The 20,364-nt window shown below is 42.3% G+C and overlaps 1 protein-coding gene across 2 annotated transcripts in view; it reads right to left on the minus strand.

Annotated features, from left to right (window-relative positions):
* Positions 1–15,153, minus strand: part of LOC126184517 (uncharacterized) — a 37,938-nt gene extending 22,785 nt beyond the window's left edge. The window contains exons 1-2 of one of the 2 annotated variants that reach the window (XM_049926913.1): positions 15,112–15,153; positions 10,987–11,138 (exon numbers count right to left, since the gene is read on the minus strand). In XM_049926913.1, coding sequence (XP_049782870.1) covers positions 10,987–11,138; positions 15,112–15,117 — 158 coding nt within the window. In that variant the 5' untranslated portion in view covers positions 15,118–15,153. Of the gene's footprint in view, positions 1–10,986; positions 11,139–15,015; positions 15,081–15,111 lie in introns of those variants that run through there. The other variant, XM_049926912.1, reaches the window with a different exon arrangement.
* Between the last annotated feature and the right edge of the window lie 5,211 nt (positions 15,154–20,364).

Here is a 20,364-nt window from a genome sequence, read left to right on the forward strand (position 1 = left end):
CGCTGCGTAACTGGCAAACAGTTGCGCACGTCTTATCTGCAATGGAGGGACACCAGCCTCCACCAGTACACTGGTTACAGGACTCGTCCTAAAAGCTGTCACTACTCAAACGCCCCAGTGGTGCACTGGGTCGAGTAAACGCAATGCTGAGGGCGCCGCCGAACCATAAACCACACTACCCTAGTCAAGGTGGGATTGAACAAGGGCTCTGTAGAGCTGCAGCAGCATAGAGCTATCTGAACCCCAGTTATTGTTGCTCAGGCAGTGAAGGGCATTGAGATGCTCCCAGCACTTCCGCCTATGCTGACGAAGCTGAGGAAGCCAAGTTAATCAGGCGTCGAAAACCAGTCCTAAGGATCTATGTCACCACTGCAGTGGGGGGATCGTCGGTAACAAAGTTCTGGTTCAGGATGAACGGTTTGACGCCAACAGAAGTGTATAACATGACTATAGCCGAAAACTGGAAGCCATGGGATGGAGCCCATGACAGCCTTGTGGATAGCTCCCTGAGGGCGCCACTCCAACATCAGTACTTGAGGAGCAGCATGAAATGCAGAAGTCGTCTGCATACAGAGAGGGTGCGACGGACAGCCCTACAGCTGCTGTTGGACGTGATGGCCACTAAAAATAGAGAAACAATACAGAGCCCTGCGGAACCCCATTCTCCTAGATATGGGTGAGGGGATCTATGGGAGGCACCAATTTGGACACAAATTACAAAGCGACAGGGAATTCTGGATGAAAATCTGGAGCAGGCCTCTGACATCACACTCATAATGTGGTCACGATATGATGTCGCCAGGTGGTGTCATACACTTTTCGTGAATCAAAGATGACGGCCACAAGGTTTTGGCATCTGGAAAAGGCTGTTCGGTTGGCAGACTCTAGGGATACATGATAGAGCGACCCAGGCGGAAACCACCCTGGCACGTAGCCAGTCGGCCACGTGGCTCCAGGACCCAACCAAACTGCTGACTCACCATACATTCCAGGAGCTTAGAAAGAACGTTGGCGAGACTTATGGGCCGATAGCTATCCACATCAAGTGGGCTTCTGCCGGGTTTGAGCACTGGTATGATGGTGCTCTCCTGCCAGTGCAGTGGAAAGATGCAATCACACCAGATCCGGTTGAAGATCACGAGAAGAGGTCAATTTTAGTCAGACGAGAGATGTTTAATCATCTGACTATGAATCCAATCTGGCCCAGGAGTTGTGTCGAGGAAATGTGCAAGGACACTGAGGACCTCCCACTCTGTAAATGGGTGGTTACAGCGTACCATCCGCCGTCAGAGTACTAAATGCGGGGGGGGGGGGGGGGGGGGCGAGAGACTCAAGAATAGTTCTCAGCAAATCGTGTCTGCATCGGTAGAGAGCACATCATTGATGTTAAAGCCAGGGTCACCTGTTTGGGTCTGGTACCCAAAAAGACGTCTGATCTTCGTCCAGACTTGGGAAGGTGACGAATGGCACCCAGTGGTCGAGGTGTATCTCCCAACACTCCTGCTTCCGTCGTTTTGTAAGCAGGCGAACGCAGGCACGGAGCCGCTTAAAGGCTATTAGGTGACCTAGGGAAGGGTGCCGCTTATGTCACTAGAGCTCGCCGACGCTCTTTAATTGCCTCAGCTACTTCTGGCGACCACCAAGGGGCACCCTGGAGAACGAGGGATAGCGTTTTCCGCCCCAGAAGTTAGCGTTGTAGATTGAACATGTACTTCTTATGAACTTAGGTACTCCATACGGTAAATACGTTTCCGTCTGCACTGGCTAGAGTAGCGAAAGTTTAATTATAACCATCCTTCGCATTAAGAAGGCCATCACATTTAAATTATTCGATGTACCCTCTGCCAGGCACTTAATTGTAGGACATAGAATACCCATGTATACTGTGTGAGGTAGCTGAGTCTTAACATCCCTTTTATCTCCCCAACCATAATAGATACAAAGATGCCGTTTGGACAATGAATTGCAGGGACAGGGGCTACTTGAATACATCACATTTCATGTTTCATATTTTTTATTACAGAGATATGGGGCCATCTTTGATTTTTTAAATGGGACCCAATGTTAAATTTTAACATAACATAAGAGGCTTAAAAAGACTGTTTCAAATATGTTTATCATAATATTTTGGGGAATAGTTTGAGAGATGTTCTATCGTGTTCGTCGTTCGAAGCGGCGTTGTCCAGTGCGACCTTTCCTGATGTGTTGAGTACATGGCAACCGCCTCGAGTCCGTCAAACACGCCCATTTACCCGACAATAGTAATACATACTGCGATATTTTGCGCAAACCTTAACTGATGATGTCGCGCAAATAATACTCAGTTATTTGACAACTGTGATAACAAAATAGTATACAACATACAGTATTAAAACACTGCAAGATGTTAATACATTAAGTGACAGAATGTAAATGAGGAGGCCCTTATTGGTCACAATTATTTCGTACGTGTTTGTTTTTATTTGAAAATATTTACTATTGATCACAATACGAAGCAAATACAAAGGTGCAAACTGCATACTGTACATGATCCAAAACTTCACTGAATAATGTGCTCAAAATGCTTCCCCTCTGCTGCAGTGCAGATTTGTAGTCACCGTTCGAATGATTTGTGAACGGCTGCGAGGGTGTCACGTGAGGTATCAGCGCACGCTTCGATGATGCGTTGCTTCATATAGTCTGGTGTAGTTGGTATTTGAGAATACACTATTTTTGTTTGCTTCCTACAGAAAAAAAATCAAGAGGGATCAAATCAGGAGATCGGGCTGGCCACTTCACTTCGGGAACTTTTCATTTAACAGCTCTGTAGTCATATGGGAAGAGTGAGCAGGACAGCCTTCATGTTGGAACCACCTGCACTGACGCATAGTTAGTGGTACCTCTTCCAGCAAAATGGGCAGAACGTTTCGCAGCAACTGTGCATAGTTATTGCCATTTAGTATACCTGGAATGATGTACGGCCCGACAATGACATTTCCTCTATGTTTGCTGATGCTGTACCTGTCTAAGCTAATGAGGGTTCTATATCGACCAGTAATAGAAATTACGCAATTTCACATTACCGTGGTTGGTGAAAGTCGCTTAATCAGTAAAAAGCACCCGTTGAAAAACTTTTGACCATCTTCTAGGCGCTGCAGAGCAAACCGGCAAAATTCCTGGCGCCGTTCGAAATCCACACCAGAGTGCTTGATGTAATGAAAGGTGAACTGGGTGGAATCTATGCCGGTGCAATATGCGTAGAACACTTCTGACTTATACCACATTCCGAGGCGATACGTCGCGACCAAACTGTAGGGTCGTTATGCGCCAACGCTAATGTACCTCGCCAGTTGCAGTTATCTGCCTTGTCCTCTGTACGGCGTTCCATGATTCCGGCTCAAGTAGTTTCTTGCAAATACGTATAATAAGCTGGGGCGTAGGACGTTCACGAACAGTTCTCCATACAGCTTTATTGCTCTAACAGCATTTCCTCTGCTTACACCATACACTAAAAGCATATCTAACTTTTCGTTGGTGCATATGTCTGCTCCAAGCAACTGACGTAAATGCGATGACTCATTACACCAGCAGCACATGTATACCCTTCTCAGCTACCTCGTGCGTCACGTTGAGGCGTTATCGAGAAGCTGGGAATCAACGCCTTCCCTGTTAAGTTCCTCCGTGGTCAACAGGAAAGGTCGCATTGGACAACGCACGAGAATATAACTGTCTCAAAAACTATTCGCCTGAATATGATACACATATTTGAAACAGTATTGTTAAGCCCGTCATGTAACGCTAGGATTTAACGTAGTGTCCCATTTAAAAAAACGAAAGATGGCCTCATCTCTGTAATAAAAAATATCACAAACATGAAATTTGATGTATTATAGTAGCCCCTGTCCCTGCAATTCCCTGTACAAACTGCGTCTTATCTATTACGGTTGGGGAAATAGAAGGGGTGTTATGATTAGCTGCCTCACACCCTGTATATTAAATCGCAGTACAGGAATACTGCAGAGGGACACCCCTCTGTGTGCCAGGTGACAGGAGAAGACGTGATCTCAACGTCGGAGCCACTGTTCCTGCGTCTTTCAATGCCTTTATACAGTCCCGTTTGCCTCTTCGTCTCCAATAACGGTTTTTCACTTAGCGCCCGGTTAGTAACTTAATACGAAGCGGTGTCTACCAAAAAACATTTTCCTCCAAACCTTAAGTCAACTCTCCATTCACTGCTCTGCCTCCGGCCATTTTTCTGGCGCTCTCACGTGGCGCTAGTAATCTGCACTGATCCGTACGCGATTTGGTACACTCCAGGCGTCCCGAGACAAACTGCCTCATCGGTCGTAGCATCATTTCTTGCTGGAAACCTATTTCGGGCAATGTTTCCCAACTACTCATCCAGTTTTGCAAGATCTGCAGACACTGCAGGTCCCTCTGCCACCCTCACACCGGTATATAACGAAACGCTAATTCGTACATTCAGGCGGAAAAAGCACGAGTTATGAAAAATACATTTGCGTCTTCCATCTACGGAGAAAGATTAGAGGTTTTAATAATACACTGCCTTTGTGACACCATAACGCTTAGAAATTGTTATGAATTGTTGCGGAGAACTGTATGACCATGAGGTCTTGACGCTGAACTGGGAAAGTTTCAGCTTTATTGTGCTAGCACTGAATAGAAACTATTACCATCGCTTTGGAATTAAGTGGAAATGTTACAAAATCGTCGCTTTAATCCCAACCTAAGAAAACCAGCATTTTTCTGTAGACCTATAAAGCGTATTTCACGACTAGTGAATTTTCACAATATGCGGCCGCTAACTGACTTAAACCATCATTGCGTACATACGTACAAAGGCACCGAACAAAAACCTATGTGGAAATCAGTCTGGTTGGACCACATGTGCTATCAGTACCAACATGAAAACTACAGTTAACGGTCAATTCCTTTCCTCCAATGTTCGAGAATATCGCGGCAACCTTCATCGTCTCTTTAGGGACGATCAATGTACGTACTAATAGATTTCGCAACTTTTTCACAATATAAACGCTTGCACCATTATGCCAGGAGACGGACATTGTGGACAGTGGTCAGTTGAAGGTTCGGTCAGCATATCGATGTAATAACCCTTGCAATGCCGAAAAGTCACCAACCGCCACAGGAAGTTAACAGTTCTGCTTGATGCTTAACGAGGTCATATAAGCTGTAGGTGCAGTTTTGAACAAAACTTTCAGTGTTTACCCTATTTCTCAGTTCCTGTTTCCAGATTATTTTTCAGTTTGGGAAGTCAATACTGAGCTATATTTCTGTAGGTTTGTATAAAAATATGTTCCAACAAAAAGCTTTCAACATTTCTAGATACGATGAATACCAGTCGAAGTTATGGTGACGTTCTCTATCTTCGACTCTCCGTAACGGCCATGGCCTTTTTTTTAATTTATTGGTTTCAGATCTTGCCCTTGCAGCCATCTTTAGAGGACCACACCGTGGTTCAGGTCGAAAAAATCGATTTTCGGTTTTCATCGTATTTTAGATAGATTAAGGTTTTATTTAAGTAAGCTGAAAAGGATTTTGCTGAAAATTTTTTCGAGCATTTAAAGAGCATTTTTCCTAGCACGTGTGTGTATGTGCCACGCCCTCTTGTCACCCACTTTTCTGCATATATTTTAGATCTCTATCCCCTACATTGCACCTTAGGGATTTTTTTCTCCCGAGTGTGTTGGCAATCCTTGGAACGCAACGGTCGGTATTCTTTTGTTTCTGCTGTTTGTAAACAACAAGCTTTGAAACACACGGTTAGTTTTGTTCAAGTGTGATGGCGAGTAGTTATACTTACATTTGCAGTGCTTGTTTACGTGTGTTTTGTTGTGTTTATTGAAGATAACGAAACGTAAAGGCATTTTCAAGAAACGACAATTTAGAGGAAAAGTTCAGAAAGCTTTCTGTACAAGATGTTATGTCGCCTGGCAACGATGTTGCCAATTTTAATTCTTCAAGTGCATCATCAAAGAAGTTATCACCATTTCAAGAGAGTTACAACGAATTTACTGTAAATGACAAGGGTGCAGAAGCATTATTATAAATTTGAGATCAGATGTAAGTTCTAAACTTATACAATGTAGACAGTGTGTTGAGTCAGTGTGAAAATTTATGAGTGCCAGTGGGATAAAAAGCCTAGCAATTGGTTTGGATTTAATTTGCACTAAATGCTCAGCTGTGATTTCATTTGAGAGTTCTTGAAAACCAGATGCAAGTGGCCCTTATGAAATCAATACTAGATTAGTTTATGCCTTACGATCCATTGGCAAGGACATGGCTGCAGGCAGAACATTTTGTTTAGTGATGAACTTACATCAACCACCAAATAAATTTTAAAAACTGACTGCAATATCAGAGAAAGCTGTACGCGAGGTCAGTGAGGGAAGCATGAAACTGGCTGCTAGGGAAGCAGTGGAAGAAAATGATGTTCAGATATTGCAGTTGCACTTGACGGAAGGTGGCAGAAAAGAGAACATACTTCTGAGTGGAGTAGTGACTGCCACTAGTCTAGACACCGGTAAAGTGTTAGATGTGGAGATAATGTCTAAATATTGCAAATGTTGTAAAGTCAATGAACGTAAAGAACAACTGTGTGGCTAATTTTAGAGGAACAAGTGTTGGTAGGGAAGTTCATGGAGCACAACAAATATTTCATCGCTCTAGAAACAAGAGGCGTACGGTACACCAAATATTTGGGTGATGGTGACAGTAAGGCATACAACAACGTGGTTAACTAAGCCATACGGAGATGCCATTATTAGCAAAATAGAATGTATAGGCCATGTTCAAAAACGTTTGGGAACAAGGCTGAAAAAACTGTTGATATGAGAGAAAAAAATTAGAATGTGGAAACTTGTTGACCGGGCAGGGTCAGTTAACTAAAACTGAAATAGAAGACTTGCAAGTATACTACGGGCAGGCGATTAGGAGAAATAAAATCTGGAGGCAATGAAGAGATGTTTGGGCCATACTCTTGCATACGTCCTCTACTGATAAGCCACGTCATGGATAGTGTCCATCAGGAGAAAATTCGTGGTGCAAATGCAATACGGCTCAGGCAACTCGAGAATCTTATTCTCATCGGCATTTTCTTGCTGCTGTTATTACAGCAATTAAACCTATTTTCAGAGACTTGGCTCATCCTGACGTAAGGAAATGTCCAATGAATGTTTCAACAGCATAATTTGGAACCGCCTTCCTAAAACTGAATTTGTAGGCATGCATACAATGAAACTAGGAATTCATGATGCTGTTATTACATTCAATTGTGGTAAGATTGGAAAGTGTCTGGTACTGAAAAAGCTGGGAATTAATCCTGGTGAAAATATCAATAGGCTGCAACATTGCAATAAAATGAAGATAGCTGATGCAGACAGGTCTGCATATAATATGGCCAAGAAAGCAAGACAAACATCCAGGAATGTGTAAAAGAAGCTGCAAGACCTGCTAGAGGCCAAAGAAGGGCCATCATATGCAGCATGACAATTTTAATGAACTGTAAGTAACAAATGTCTAACGTTTTTCTCTGAAGTCAATTTCCTGCAAACTAACATTTTCAGTATATAGGCACCATTATATCAAACTACCATAGATAAATGAATGAAATATTCAGAAACCTTGCATAACATAAAATGCCACCTCTGGTACTACATTCATTAAGATTTCCCATTAGGAATTTCACAAAAAATATTTTCTGCAGAAAAACTTATTTTTTGTTAATAAATTTAAAAAGTATTTCTTAAAAGCTTTAAAATGGATAAAGTAGATTTTAGTACAGTTGACATACAGTAAAAATATTAAGGTCCTACATCAGATAGTTTTTTCAGAAATAGGTCATATACTTGCCTAAATTAACATGGGTTAGATAGGCGGGGTGAGGTCCCTTAACTCTAGAAATGGTATACAGTTTTCACGATTCATAGGAAGCCATAACCTGGTACGAACTTACATAGGCTTAACTATGCATAGTTTGATACACTGCTGCATACATTACAGCATAGCGTTCGTTTCCACCTGGATTGCAAAAACGTGTAGAAACACTGAACCAAAATTCCCATTGTTCAGTTTTATTTAAGTCGATTGAGTTTTCTTAACACTAACCTGGAAAGACAACTACGGAAACCATTACGGACGGCAAGTGTCATACCAGCTGAGAAACTCGGCATTGCCAGGGTACCTACACACGTGGAATTTACTTTTACTTAAGTTTTATACAAAACGTTTGAAATAGTATGATCGGTGACACGAGTTGGTTTGCTTCACTAATACAGGAGAGTCATGTCGATCTGGCCATGCGAAAACCAACTAACATTAAGATCCACAACACGCAGCGTCTGGTCTTGTTCTTTTAGTGACATGACAGAACAGAAGCTTACCAGAAAATTGTTGCTTGGTTGATTGATTGTGGGGGAGGGAGGGTGAAGTTAAGGGATCGAACATCAAAGTTGTCAGTCCCTTGACCCGGGAGTAGTGCATCGAGAAAGACACACACAACAAGAGTTTCCTGATGTAGTTGGGAAATTCGTAACAGTTACAGTAGGAAGTCTAAAAACTTAATGGCCATCTTTGTACAGTCAATAATACATGCAAACTGAACGAAATTCAGTCAGCAGATGGGCATCCCAGGGATCAGCATGCGACATTAAACATCCCACCCCATCTGTCCTGCCCACTATTCAACAGAATAGGAGATCCAGAATAGAAAATTGGATGTGGCAGAAAGAAGGCAAACCTAATCAAAGGCAATTAAAACTAAAACCGGGACGAAAGAGTAACATGGTCAAGGAGGTAGGGTCGACGAACCCCCAAGTAACATACAGCAGGAGACGCCCCAACACCCAACCACTCAGCCCCTGCGCCAGAGAGATTAAAACCTTGGAATTGATAATAAAAAGCACTTACTGAGAAAGGTCAACCATCGGTGAATCGCCGCCACGCCCGCCCCACCCCCCAGTATTAGAGGCAATGATTCCAATAGCCCACACTTAGTAAGGACAACTGAAGACAGGGGACATTCCCAGAGTTAAAGGTTCCACAACCATGGCTCGGACAAAAAACTGAGTTAATCTGGTATAACCAACGTGGTGACGTCATAGGAATGGATTCCTTCTAGGAGACGAGGAAGGAAAAGCGCATGCTGCAGAATTCTCCGTGATAGTATGGAGTTCATTGGACTGGGCAGTATCCAACCAGAAGCCATTCCATTTCCGAGGGAGCGGAGATCATGCGCACCCACAAATCCACACCTAGGATCAGCAAAGCAAACAGAGCAAGTAAGTGCTCCTCTAGCCAAACTGTCAGCCAGTTAATTCCTCAGGATACTCACAACTTGGTACCCTAACAAAGGGCATCACGACGCAGGTCAGCAAGATCATGGATAGCGGAGACCGAAGGGTGGTAAGAATAGTAGCGGTCAATAGCCTGGAACCTACATTCTGAAACACGGTCAAGGATGGCCCATTTAATGAAATGGAGGGCTCTGCCAAAGGTTCGCGGCAGCTCATAACAAACTGTACGCGTTTAAGGCTAAATTGTAAAATGATAGTAATAAATAGGATTTAGAGTATGGAAACACGCTTGTCTGCGCCACTTGCCTTCAAAATTTCCGCTTCTATGACAACCTTGGAGAGAACTGACTAACCATTTGTGAGTTAAGGGCAATGAGCGGGAAAATGCGTAACGCTCTGTCAGTTACGTCGCGCCTTGCTTTCGGAAAGTGTTTACGAAGAGCGAGTTAAAGTGATCAAGCTGCAGCAAATCTCCTGTCGCCATCTTTATTGCATTTTTGAGACCACATAGTTCAGTTCTTTAGCCGTTCAAATGTATTCAGGAAGACTTTTCTAGGCATTTTTATACGAAAACTAAATCTAAATGTAACGGGTTTCTTGCAAAGAACGTAACACTTAGCAAAAGCAAAGCGATGTCAATTTTTAATACACAAGGCAAAAATCAGGAAATGTGCATCATAGCCAACTGATTTCTGTTCGTTTTTCTTCGTAATGGCTAGATTACAACGGAGACAGAATAATTCGTGGTCCGATCGAGATTAAATACCGCGACCTTTGTTTCCAGAGGCGTGCTTTACCGCTAAACCATCAGGCCGGACATCCGTTTAGTAGCTTTGGAGATTGGTTAGTGTGTTCAGACATTCAAGTTAGTAAATTCTGAGAGGAAAATTTCTAAAATACGAGGACAATTGAGGTTCAAATTATGGTTAAAACTTAGATCAAGTCTTACTTTTACAGTGGGAAGTTAGTTGTGTCTCACTGCAACTATAAATTGTACATTGGACAGCAACTGCATGAAGTTAAGCCCTATGCCTAAAAAAATTATTCAATCTGGGATAATGTTTGTGTAAATGTTTTGAAACAGCTTGTCTAGTTACTCAACAGAAAGAGTGCCAATAAACTAAGTCCAAGAACAAGACTAAGTGCCATTGAGGGTTCCAGATATGGGTCGAATTTGTGAAAAATTTTGTCTGCAGATATATGACATTATACAAAAATGTAATCTCTATCAATTCTTAACAAGCTGTACATTTAGCAGCTTAACACATCCAGTAACTATGTGACTCACTCAGAAGGGAGTGGGGTGTTAAATTGTTACTGTGTGCAGATAGCGGAAATAGGTTGATTTATCAGGAATGTCGCCTAAGAGAAAAACGTTGGCGCTGTATTTGATGTACCAAAACCTACAAAACTAATAATAACGGAATAAATTAACTGCCCCAGTCTCTCTCACTCTGCTTCATTTCAGTTGGGTACAGCTACTTTTGCGATTGCAAACATACATCATTGTTATCTTAATGAAGGCTCTACCACAATGTATACTAGCTGAATACAATTAGGAGCTTCAAAATGTATCTAATTATAGTTAAGGCAAAAATGCCAAGTAAGTTTATCTCTACTGTCTCAAGATGGGCACTAGCTGGATTAAAGCAAATGGTGGAAGGAGAAATCTTACCAGAGTGGTGGACCGCCGTAGTAGGCGGTAGTAGCGACCTGCGGCGGATAACTGGCTGGCACTCGGGAACCCGGCGAGCTACTGCCGTCCACCCGGCACTGGGAGCGTTCGTCCAAGTTGTGACTGCCAGCCTTGCTGCTTCCTGACGTCACCTACACACGAAAGCATGCTGATCATTGATACTGTCAATACACTGGAGTCCCGAAACTACATTCCATATAAAAATGTCGCTTTCAGGGGAATACGGAAGTGTCAGATTCCACCCGTCTGCTTTGACCCATGACGTCATCAATATGGTGGAAATGGCTATTCTAAGCGTCTCCAATATGGCGCCTATGATATCACTACATGCACACGGCAACAAACACGAAAATACGTATAAGACAACATCTCCCTCCAAAAATACAATCAAACTAACGGAACAGCGGGAAATTGGGGGTTTTATGAAGGGGACAAGGTAAATATAACAGTTAAAACACCACGATCCAAAAACACACAAGATGAACAAAAAATTTCAAAATCTACAGGAATCCGACACTTCCCTTGACCTATATAGGTCAACGGCAGCTGATGCCAAAACACCAACACCTACAGCAAAAACTACGGAAATTGGAATCAGACATTTCCCTTGACCACAGCTGACTGTACCAAAACACCTATACCTACATATAAAAAAACGAAAATTTGAATCGGTCATGTCCCTTGACCTATACAGGTCAACTACGACTAATACGAAATCCAACACCTACAGCTATGGTAAACATAAAACTACAATACCTCAAAAATTAAAAACTCAAACATCCCTATGTAAATTAAAACACAATACACAATAAGTAAACAAAACATTACAACTCGAGAAAAATAGACCCAAACACACAAAAAATGTTCAAACGTGTGAAATTTTATGGGACTTAACTGCTAAGATCATCAGTCCCTAAAAGCTTACACACTACTTAACGTAAATTATCCTAAGGACAAACACACACATCCATTCCTGAGGGAGGACTTTAGAGACGCTTCGGTTGACCCTTCGAATATGGAATAGAGAATACCGATGAAAATTAGGGAAATTTTCGCTTGTAAATAGATTTCTGACCTTTTCAGGAGACCACGTCAGACAATAGCACACCTAGCAGACAGTAAGCAACTGAAGTTTCAGGTACTTCAAAGAGACTATACACACAGCCCTGAATATCAGACATACAACACCCGCAGGATGAAAGGACCTTAAGAGCCCTGGAGCACTGCACATTTACTGGGAGACGGTCAACCAGAGAAGCACTGCAAATTCTCAAAGCCAGTATTTCATTATCTCGAAATTAGGTTTACTGACAAGCTTTATTGACCTGTTACAGTAACTCCTGTATTACTGAAAAATTTTAACCAGCTACAAATAAATATTCTAACTACAATCCCTTTGAGAGCAATTTTTTCCAAAATATTTCTTAAAATTAGTTATTCCGTTCTTCAGTCATTTGTCAACCCCGACAGTTTGTCTGTAGCATCTGTGACAATTTCTAAAGTGGTGAACAGCGAACGTCGCGGTATGTGTTCGAGAAATAGTTCCACAACACTTTACGAGTAACTACGAGTAGAGATCTTACGTCCGTTGATCGGTCACTCCAGAAGAGTTTTCTGGTGACAATCTCGACATTTCATGTCTGAAATTTATTAGAACAGGCCCCAGAGGAATCTAGAAACCTTGACAGCAACCTCGTCGATAGAACTTCACGAGCGCTTGTCTGCGCTCTGACCTCAAAGTACGTCTCAGTCGGGTAATTTACGTCTGAATAAGTAATTAGATGCCAGAAAGAAATTAAAATCAGTTTTCAGAGAAACATTTTTCAGGGACAAATGCACAGAAACATGACGTAAAAAGGAAATTTCCAGTGTCTGCTTTTGCCACACCGTGGCGTTTGTTATTGGTGAAATACTGCTGGAGTGAAGGCAAGTAAACAGGAAACAAAACCATCATCTAGGCTCACAGACTTGTGGCAAATCAGTGTCAACTGAACCAATAATTCACTTTCATATAGACTTCCCAAACTCATTTCCCAACCTAACTTAGACATTGAGTCAGTCTTACCACCATGGATATTACAGAAAATATTTCAACACAGTAAACGCTGTATACATAAAAAGAAACTTATGTAAACGTGAAAGTCAAAATGAAGCTACGGCTGTCCTTAAGGCGCTAGTAGTCACTTTGTCGGCACAAAAATGATATTTCACATGAAATTAATACCATTTCAACATAAAGGTGCAAATAAAATTACAAACTTGGATTTTTGGTGAAAGTAAAATGTGACGAAGATAATCCACAAAATACGATTAGTTCTGTATATTAGCAGCACGAAGGCAACTAGTCAGAATGCTGTTCATTGGCTATCACCAACTTAACTAGGACGCGTTGTCAACATCTGTTCTCTACAGCGAACAAACGCAGGGCACGGCCGTTTGTAGGGTTCGGCCACGCCTTCACCCATCGCCTACGTAAAAGTGTCTAGAGAATTGTTTAAGACCATATTGCAACGATTTCTTCGCGAGAAATTTAAAAACTACCTAATCTACAACATCCTTTCAAATGAAGGTAAGATGTGTAGACTGTAGTCGTCCACCTTGCATTTTTCATAGCTGATTTCAGGAAAATAAGACTGTTCAATACGAATCATCTTTGACCAGTAACAAAACATGCGACAAACGCCATAGACAATACGATAACTAACACTGGTATCTGATTTTTTTTTCAGACTGACTAATCTATAGAGCATTCTGTCACCAGACTTATTACCGCATTCGTTGGCTCTTCGCCAACTCTGCAACTCACGTTCCCACCTAATCTATACTTCGGGCAAAGCAACAGATCAATCGATCACCACATACTTAGTATTTGTTCGCTTGGCCAACTAACAAAACTGAATATATGAAAGAAAAAGAGATGCGACAACAGCCATTGACATTACGTCACTGCTGAAAACTTGTCAGAGATTCCTCTTGACCCGATTTAAGATATGTACATAATACGCACTAAAAATGCTCATTTGTCGTTTCTGGACTTATCTTGCATCTTATTTGTACTTGTCAAGAAAAGCGTAAACTGTGGAGAGAAAAGCAACCGTTTAACAATTCGATACAGGGTTGCCACGCCGTAAGTCCGTATTAAATTTACATCAAGCGCTGCTAACAATGAAAGTACACCTCGGGTTATCGCACAGCATAAACTTTCCATAACCTTTTATCCGTAATCACTTTCGTTCGCTTCGCTGACTAAATTCCAACCAAACAAGCCACACTAAAGATCAGCGTAACGAAAGCAGACTGTGGAGGGGTGAGCGGGCGGAGGGTGCGTGCGGCTTCCGCACTACTGATATACCCAAATGTAAATTTCAATCCAGCGAAATTAGATTCGAAAAAGAGGCCATTCGCCTGTAAATAAATTACCTATAACATCACACTCATTAAGATATGATTGTTCAACACATCACACATGATGAACGTTTGAGAAGTATAATCAGATGTAAGAGGGAGGGAAATTGATGAAACGTTAAGCTCTAAAGTCTTAAGTTAAGGAGCACAATCTTCAATTTGCGAAGTATGGCAAAGAAGATCGGCCGTATCCGTTCAGAGGAACCATCCTGGCATTTTCCTTAATTCACGGAAACTACAGCAAACCTAATTCAAAATGACCAGTCGAGCTTTGAAGCTTTGTCTTCCCCTGTGCGAGGCGAGGAGTTACCACTATTTTACCTCGGTACCGAAATTAACTTCAATTAAGTCATTAGAAATGTTACGCAAGCTCTGACTGGAAAAAATTTTCCGTACCCCATTTGAAAATGCGAGGTAACCAAATCTTTGACTCTGGCCCCTCGCAGACAAATTCACAATATCAGTGACAAAGCGTTTTCATTTAATTATTATCTGCCTCAGAATATCTAATTTAAAACACAGTCTAACTACTTAGCTGACTGCTATCAAAGCTGCGAGTCAAACGCTATGACACTGCACTAGCACGTCTCCTACACAACTCACCAGCAGACATAAAGCTATAAGCCAGATGTTTGTCATACCGTCCACCACTATCGGAACAGCAAGCATCGTCAACACAGCTGATAGTGAAACACTTACATTCATTGCAGCCGTCGTCGGATCAGAGGCAACTGTCTCTTTCCAGAGAACACACAACTTACCACTAACGTTTCCGGCAACCTGTCATCTTTGGTCACCGTAGTATCGACTCACGCTGCATTATCGAACAAGATGCAAAAACAAAAGAATCCTGGGTCACATGCAGACTAATCATCACTACAGCTTGAGTAGTGCAACGGAGAAGAGGCACTTCGCAGCTGTTTCACATTGTTCTTAATAACTAGGGTGGTCTGCCGAACGTTAACACTAAAATTTCGTGAACGCTTATTGAAATTTGGTTTTTGCTAAATGACTTTATCTAAGGGAGTTATTATTTTCTACAGGCATAATGCTAACAATGTTTTTGTTTATCTAAATATAAAAGCTAGTACATGAGTTTTAAACGTATCAGTGTGCCTTCTAACGGTATTTTGAAAGAAATTTCATTATTATTGCATATTCACAGCGACGTATTTCATAAAATAAATTGGAAACCGTGCTAAATGTAAGACCAAATTCCCTCTCAAGCGCAGTTTCAGCACTGTCAGACAATGTTTACAGTGAAGTGGAGCTTAATGTCGTAACAGGCTTTGACCACATGTGGCCCAGCTGCCAGCTTTTTTTTTTTTTTAATATGCTGCTACAAATCTTTAATATGCTGTAACACTGTTCTCCTGTTTCCATGAGCTATCAAATGACGCTGAAAATACGCTGTACAATTTATTAGCATTATATTATAGTTAATTCTATGTATCGGTCCACAAATACATTCCTGGTGTTACCTAACAGTAAAACACTTGCTCACTTACACACTATCATTTTGCATTTCAGTATCAGCAGTCATTTAGCTGTATTAGGTTTCCATGTTACATTGATGAGCCAAATCATTATGACCACCTGCTTAATAGCTTGTCTGTCCGTCTTTGGAACGAGATACAGCACTGATTCTATGCATCAGGGATCCGACAGTTTCTTGGTAGGTTTGTGGAGGTATGTGACATTAGGTCACTACGCACAGGGCATGTAATTCGCGCAAAAAATGGGCCGCCGATTTGCGTTGCGGTGATGACGGCCGATAGCGACCATGATGGCTTCCATAGGTTTTACATTAGGCGAATTTTGTTGCCGAGACATCAACGTGATTTCACTATAATAGGTCTCAAACCAATGTAGCACGGTTCTGGTTCCGAGACATGGACAATTATACAGCCGAAAGATGACATCGCCGTCGCGGAAGACATCAAGCGTGATGGGATGCAGGTGCTTCGCAGCTGTCAGCGTGTCTTCGGTTGCTACGACAGGTCCCATGCAAGCGCAGGAGAATTTCTCCCATAGCATAATACTGCTGTCACCAGCCTGTGCCCGTGACGCTGCACGTTTCTAGGCGACGTTTACCTCGATGAGGGCGTTTATCGAGACTACCGTCGACCTAGTGTAGCAAAAATGTGATACACTCGAAGAGCCGATACGTTTCCATTGATTGACGATCGAATCCCGATGGTCCCGTGCCCACTGCAGTCGTAACTGATGATGTCGTTGGGTCACCACGTGAACATGCAAGGGTGGTCAGCTGCGGAGCTACATGTTTAACAATGTGCGATGAACGGTGTGCTCCGAAACACTTGTAAGTGCACTAGCATTGTGCTGTTTCGGCAGAAATGCCAAAGATCACCCTCTGTCATAGTTTACAGAGCAGTCAAGCCTCCGAGCCCCACGTTCTGTGAAGAGTTATGGGTTCAAACCATTTAGCGGCTAGTGGTAGTTTCACTGTCCTTCTACCTCTTTCCGCAGGTGATCACGACAGTAGCACATTAACATTCGACCAGCTTCACCGTTTTCGAGATTTCGTTCACAGGCTCCGCGTAATAATAATCTGCCCTTTGTCAAAGCCACTTATTTCAATGCATTTCCCCATTTGCAGCCCATATCTTTATAGGGCGATCCCCCGTCCATGTATGCACCTTTTACATACTTTTATCGCCGCGTCACGTACTCGCAGTGCCACCAGGCGGTATCCAGTGTCGCGCTGGGCAGTGGTCATAATGTTTTGTCTTATCAGTGTATGTGCCTCTATACGTAAATTTTTTTCGTCGTCAGCTAAGACATTTCGGGAAATTAAATATCAGTAGAGTCTACGTGGGACTAAAACGCTGCACATGTAATGGGGAGAAGCCACAACGAGGTTCTGACCCATCTATCCAGATGTAAGCTTCCGTTGTTCCTTTAAATTACTGTGTACGGAAGTTGGAACAGTGCCTTCAACAAGCCCATTGCTAGTACAACAACTACTCATCTAGTCCTTGTCTAAACTGTGTTAGTGAGCCGACTCTCGTGCCCATGCTGACGGAACGTTAATTCAGAACATAAGACGGAAGTCTCATCAAGGAATGCAAGAACATTTTCCGTAAGAAAGGTTACACAGAATGACAGATACTGCTAGCGTTGCACCCAACAGCACTTGTACAGCCTTGGGAAACGAGAGAGCTAGCGGAAAAGTCCGTAGCCAATGCGATTGTTGCGTGCCTTATCTAGAAAAATCTACCCAGTTCCGAAGAAAACCCTGAGTTGAGACTATTTTCTAACCACCTTCCAAAACACTGGAACTACTTAGTAGTATCAAAGACAACCTCGGTTGGCACAAGTTTAATGCACAGAAAAATCCTGTACCAGTTTTATCTATTTCGATGCTCTTGCATTCGTCTTCAGCGCCGTAGATACAGAACTCGTCAACTTGTTGTATGAGTTCATTACTAATTTTTCACTATTTTTTGATATAATGGTTATACATTACGCTAATCTTATTGCATTTAATTTCGAAGTGTACTTTCAAACTTGCCCTGTTGCTCTGTTCGCTGTTGAAGTTCATCTGCACTAGAGGCAAATAGCAACATTTCGGCCGCGCGGGATTAGCCGAGCGGTCAAAGGCGCTGCAGTCATGGACTGTGTGGTTGGTCCCGGCGGAGGTTCGAATCCTCCCTAGGGCATGGGTGTGTGTGTTTGTCCTTAGGATGCTTTAAGTTAATTAGTGTGTAAGCTTAGGGACTGATGACCTTAGCATTTAAGTCCCATAAGATTTCACACACATTTGAACATTTTTGCAACATTTCGTCAGCAAACAGAAGATAGTTCAGATATGCTCCACTAACACGTATTCATTCATCGTTTTTCAAGTTTAAAGATATGAAAATTTCGTCTTGGGCTACTGAAAATAGTTTTGGTGATATGGAATCTCCTTAACTGTTTCCCGTCTCAGTGCTGACTGTTCCTGACGAAATCTGATTAAATCTGTAGCGCTGACGTTTGTATTCTTCAGTAGACTAACATGTGTTAAATCAATGCCTTGCTTTCAGGGGCTGTTAAATCTGAAGTACCTATAACTTTAAATTATTTCAATAACCTCAATGGTACAGTATTGAGGGTAAAACCTACGCTCTGGCTGACACGCCGTGGAGAGTAAGTTCGAGTCGTTTACTGAAGGTCCCAGTAAAAACGGCCGCTCCTCAGAATTCAAAGTCCGGCCAACTCCACAATTTGGCAACATTGAAGGATGCGTGTTTGGAGGAAGTGTTGCATCCTGCTTCAGGTGTTACACTGCTGTATCTGCGGGTGGTCTAGTGGTACACGTCACACAATGTAGACAAGAACTCGCGAGTTCGAGTGCACTCCTTCTTTTATTTTTTAACCGGCATTTCTGTTGTCTGCTAAAGTTGTAAGTCTGATGGAACCTCAAAGATAATTTGCTTTCTAACCCATCAGTAAAAGCAAATTCTTCCAAAAATATTTCCATGAAAGTGCTTGTGGCTGTGTCAAGATCAAAACACTTTATGCTCGAGAGTTTCCTCGCCCTTTAGCAGGCACGAACCACGGGCCGCCTGACGCCAGCCGCCGTCCGACCACGTCGTTACGGCACGCCGCAGCACACCTCGAGCTAGTTGCTGCTCTCGCTTTGGTATGTATAAAGTTGCTTTTTGATCTAGTTTTATTTTCCGCGTGAAATAACTTCGATAAACCGAGTGAATATCACGCAGTAACACGACATGCTTGTGTTGAAGTCTAACATTTATCTTGTAATTATGTGTTCGATTCTTCTGAGAGTAATTTAAGCGTTATAAAATAGAGTCACAACTAGAAAAATGTATAACATCTGTGACATATTGGCCGGCCGGGGTGGCCGAGCGGTTCTAAGCCCTACAGTCTGGAACCGCGTGACCGCTACGGTCGCAGGTTCGAATCCTGCCTCGGGCATGGATGTGTGTGATGTCCTTAGGTTAGTTAGGTTTAAGTAGTTCTAAGTTCTAGGGGACTGATGACCTCAGAAGTTAAGTCCCACAGTGCTCAGAGCCATTTGTGACATATTGTTCACTTTGGGTTTAATAGAGGGCTTCAGGTATTGGAGGCAGATCGGAACATTTGTATCGTGTGTGGGGTGAGTGGTATGGAACAAATCACCTAAAAAAGGATTTTCTTATTTTTAGAAAGAACGTTCTGCCATGAAAGATTTTCCACACGCATAAAGTCTCGACAACTGCCATATGCCATGAGCTGCGACTATTTAACATTCGTGCAACATCTGGATTCAGTAGGTAAGGTTTAGACTTTAGAAGTCTGATGCAGGAGTAATGCATCCTCTAAAACAAAGTAACAAAAGTTTGCTCATTGAGCATTCCTTTTCAATATTGTTACTAGTAACTGGTTCAGATTCATTTGTTACTTCTTAGGAAGAATTTAGTGGCTGAGCAGTGACAAATGACATCTCCTCCAGCAAATAGCAGTGTGAACAGATAATATTTTGCATTTGATGGCTCAAAAGGACTATTCTGCACTACGGACTCCTCCCTAGAGGTGTGTCCGTTGCAGCTGGTATGTCTTGTCAACTACTGAGACACCTTTTGTTGCAGTGTAAGAAAAACGACCAACAAAACTGCATAAAGTGTCGCTACTAATTTCACAACAAATCTGCCCATGGAATTTATCCTTCGTGCATTTTTATGCCTCAAATCTTTCCTTTTCGTTTGCCTTTCCTGCTCCTATCGAACGACCCTCAAGAAAATCCCTTTCCGGATGAAAATGCACTTAGAACATGGTGTGATGACGCCTTTAACTTCGAATGAGTACGTTTCTGCAGTAAAGGTAAACTACTTGAGCATTGTTAGACTGTTTTGGACATTGTGTAACTACCTCTGTTTATTGTATATCGCCCTATGAATGGGTGGAGTTTTTTAAGTGGCTACTTTAATTAGATAAATGAATTTG

This window comes from Schistocerca cancellata, chromosome 4, assembly GCF_023864275.1.
Source record: "Schistocerca cancellata isolate TAMUIC-IGC-003103 chromosome 4, iqSchCanc2.1, whole genome shotgun sequence".
NCBI classification, from domain to species: Eukaryota; Metazoa; Arthropoda; class Insecta; order Orthoptera; family Acrididae; genus Schistocerca; species Schistocerca cancellata.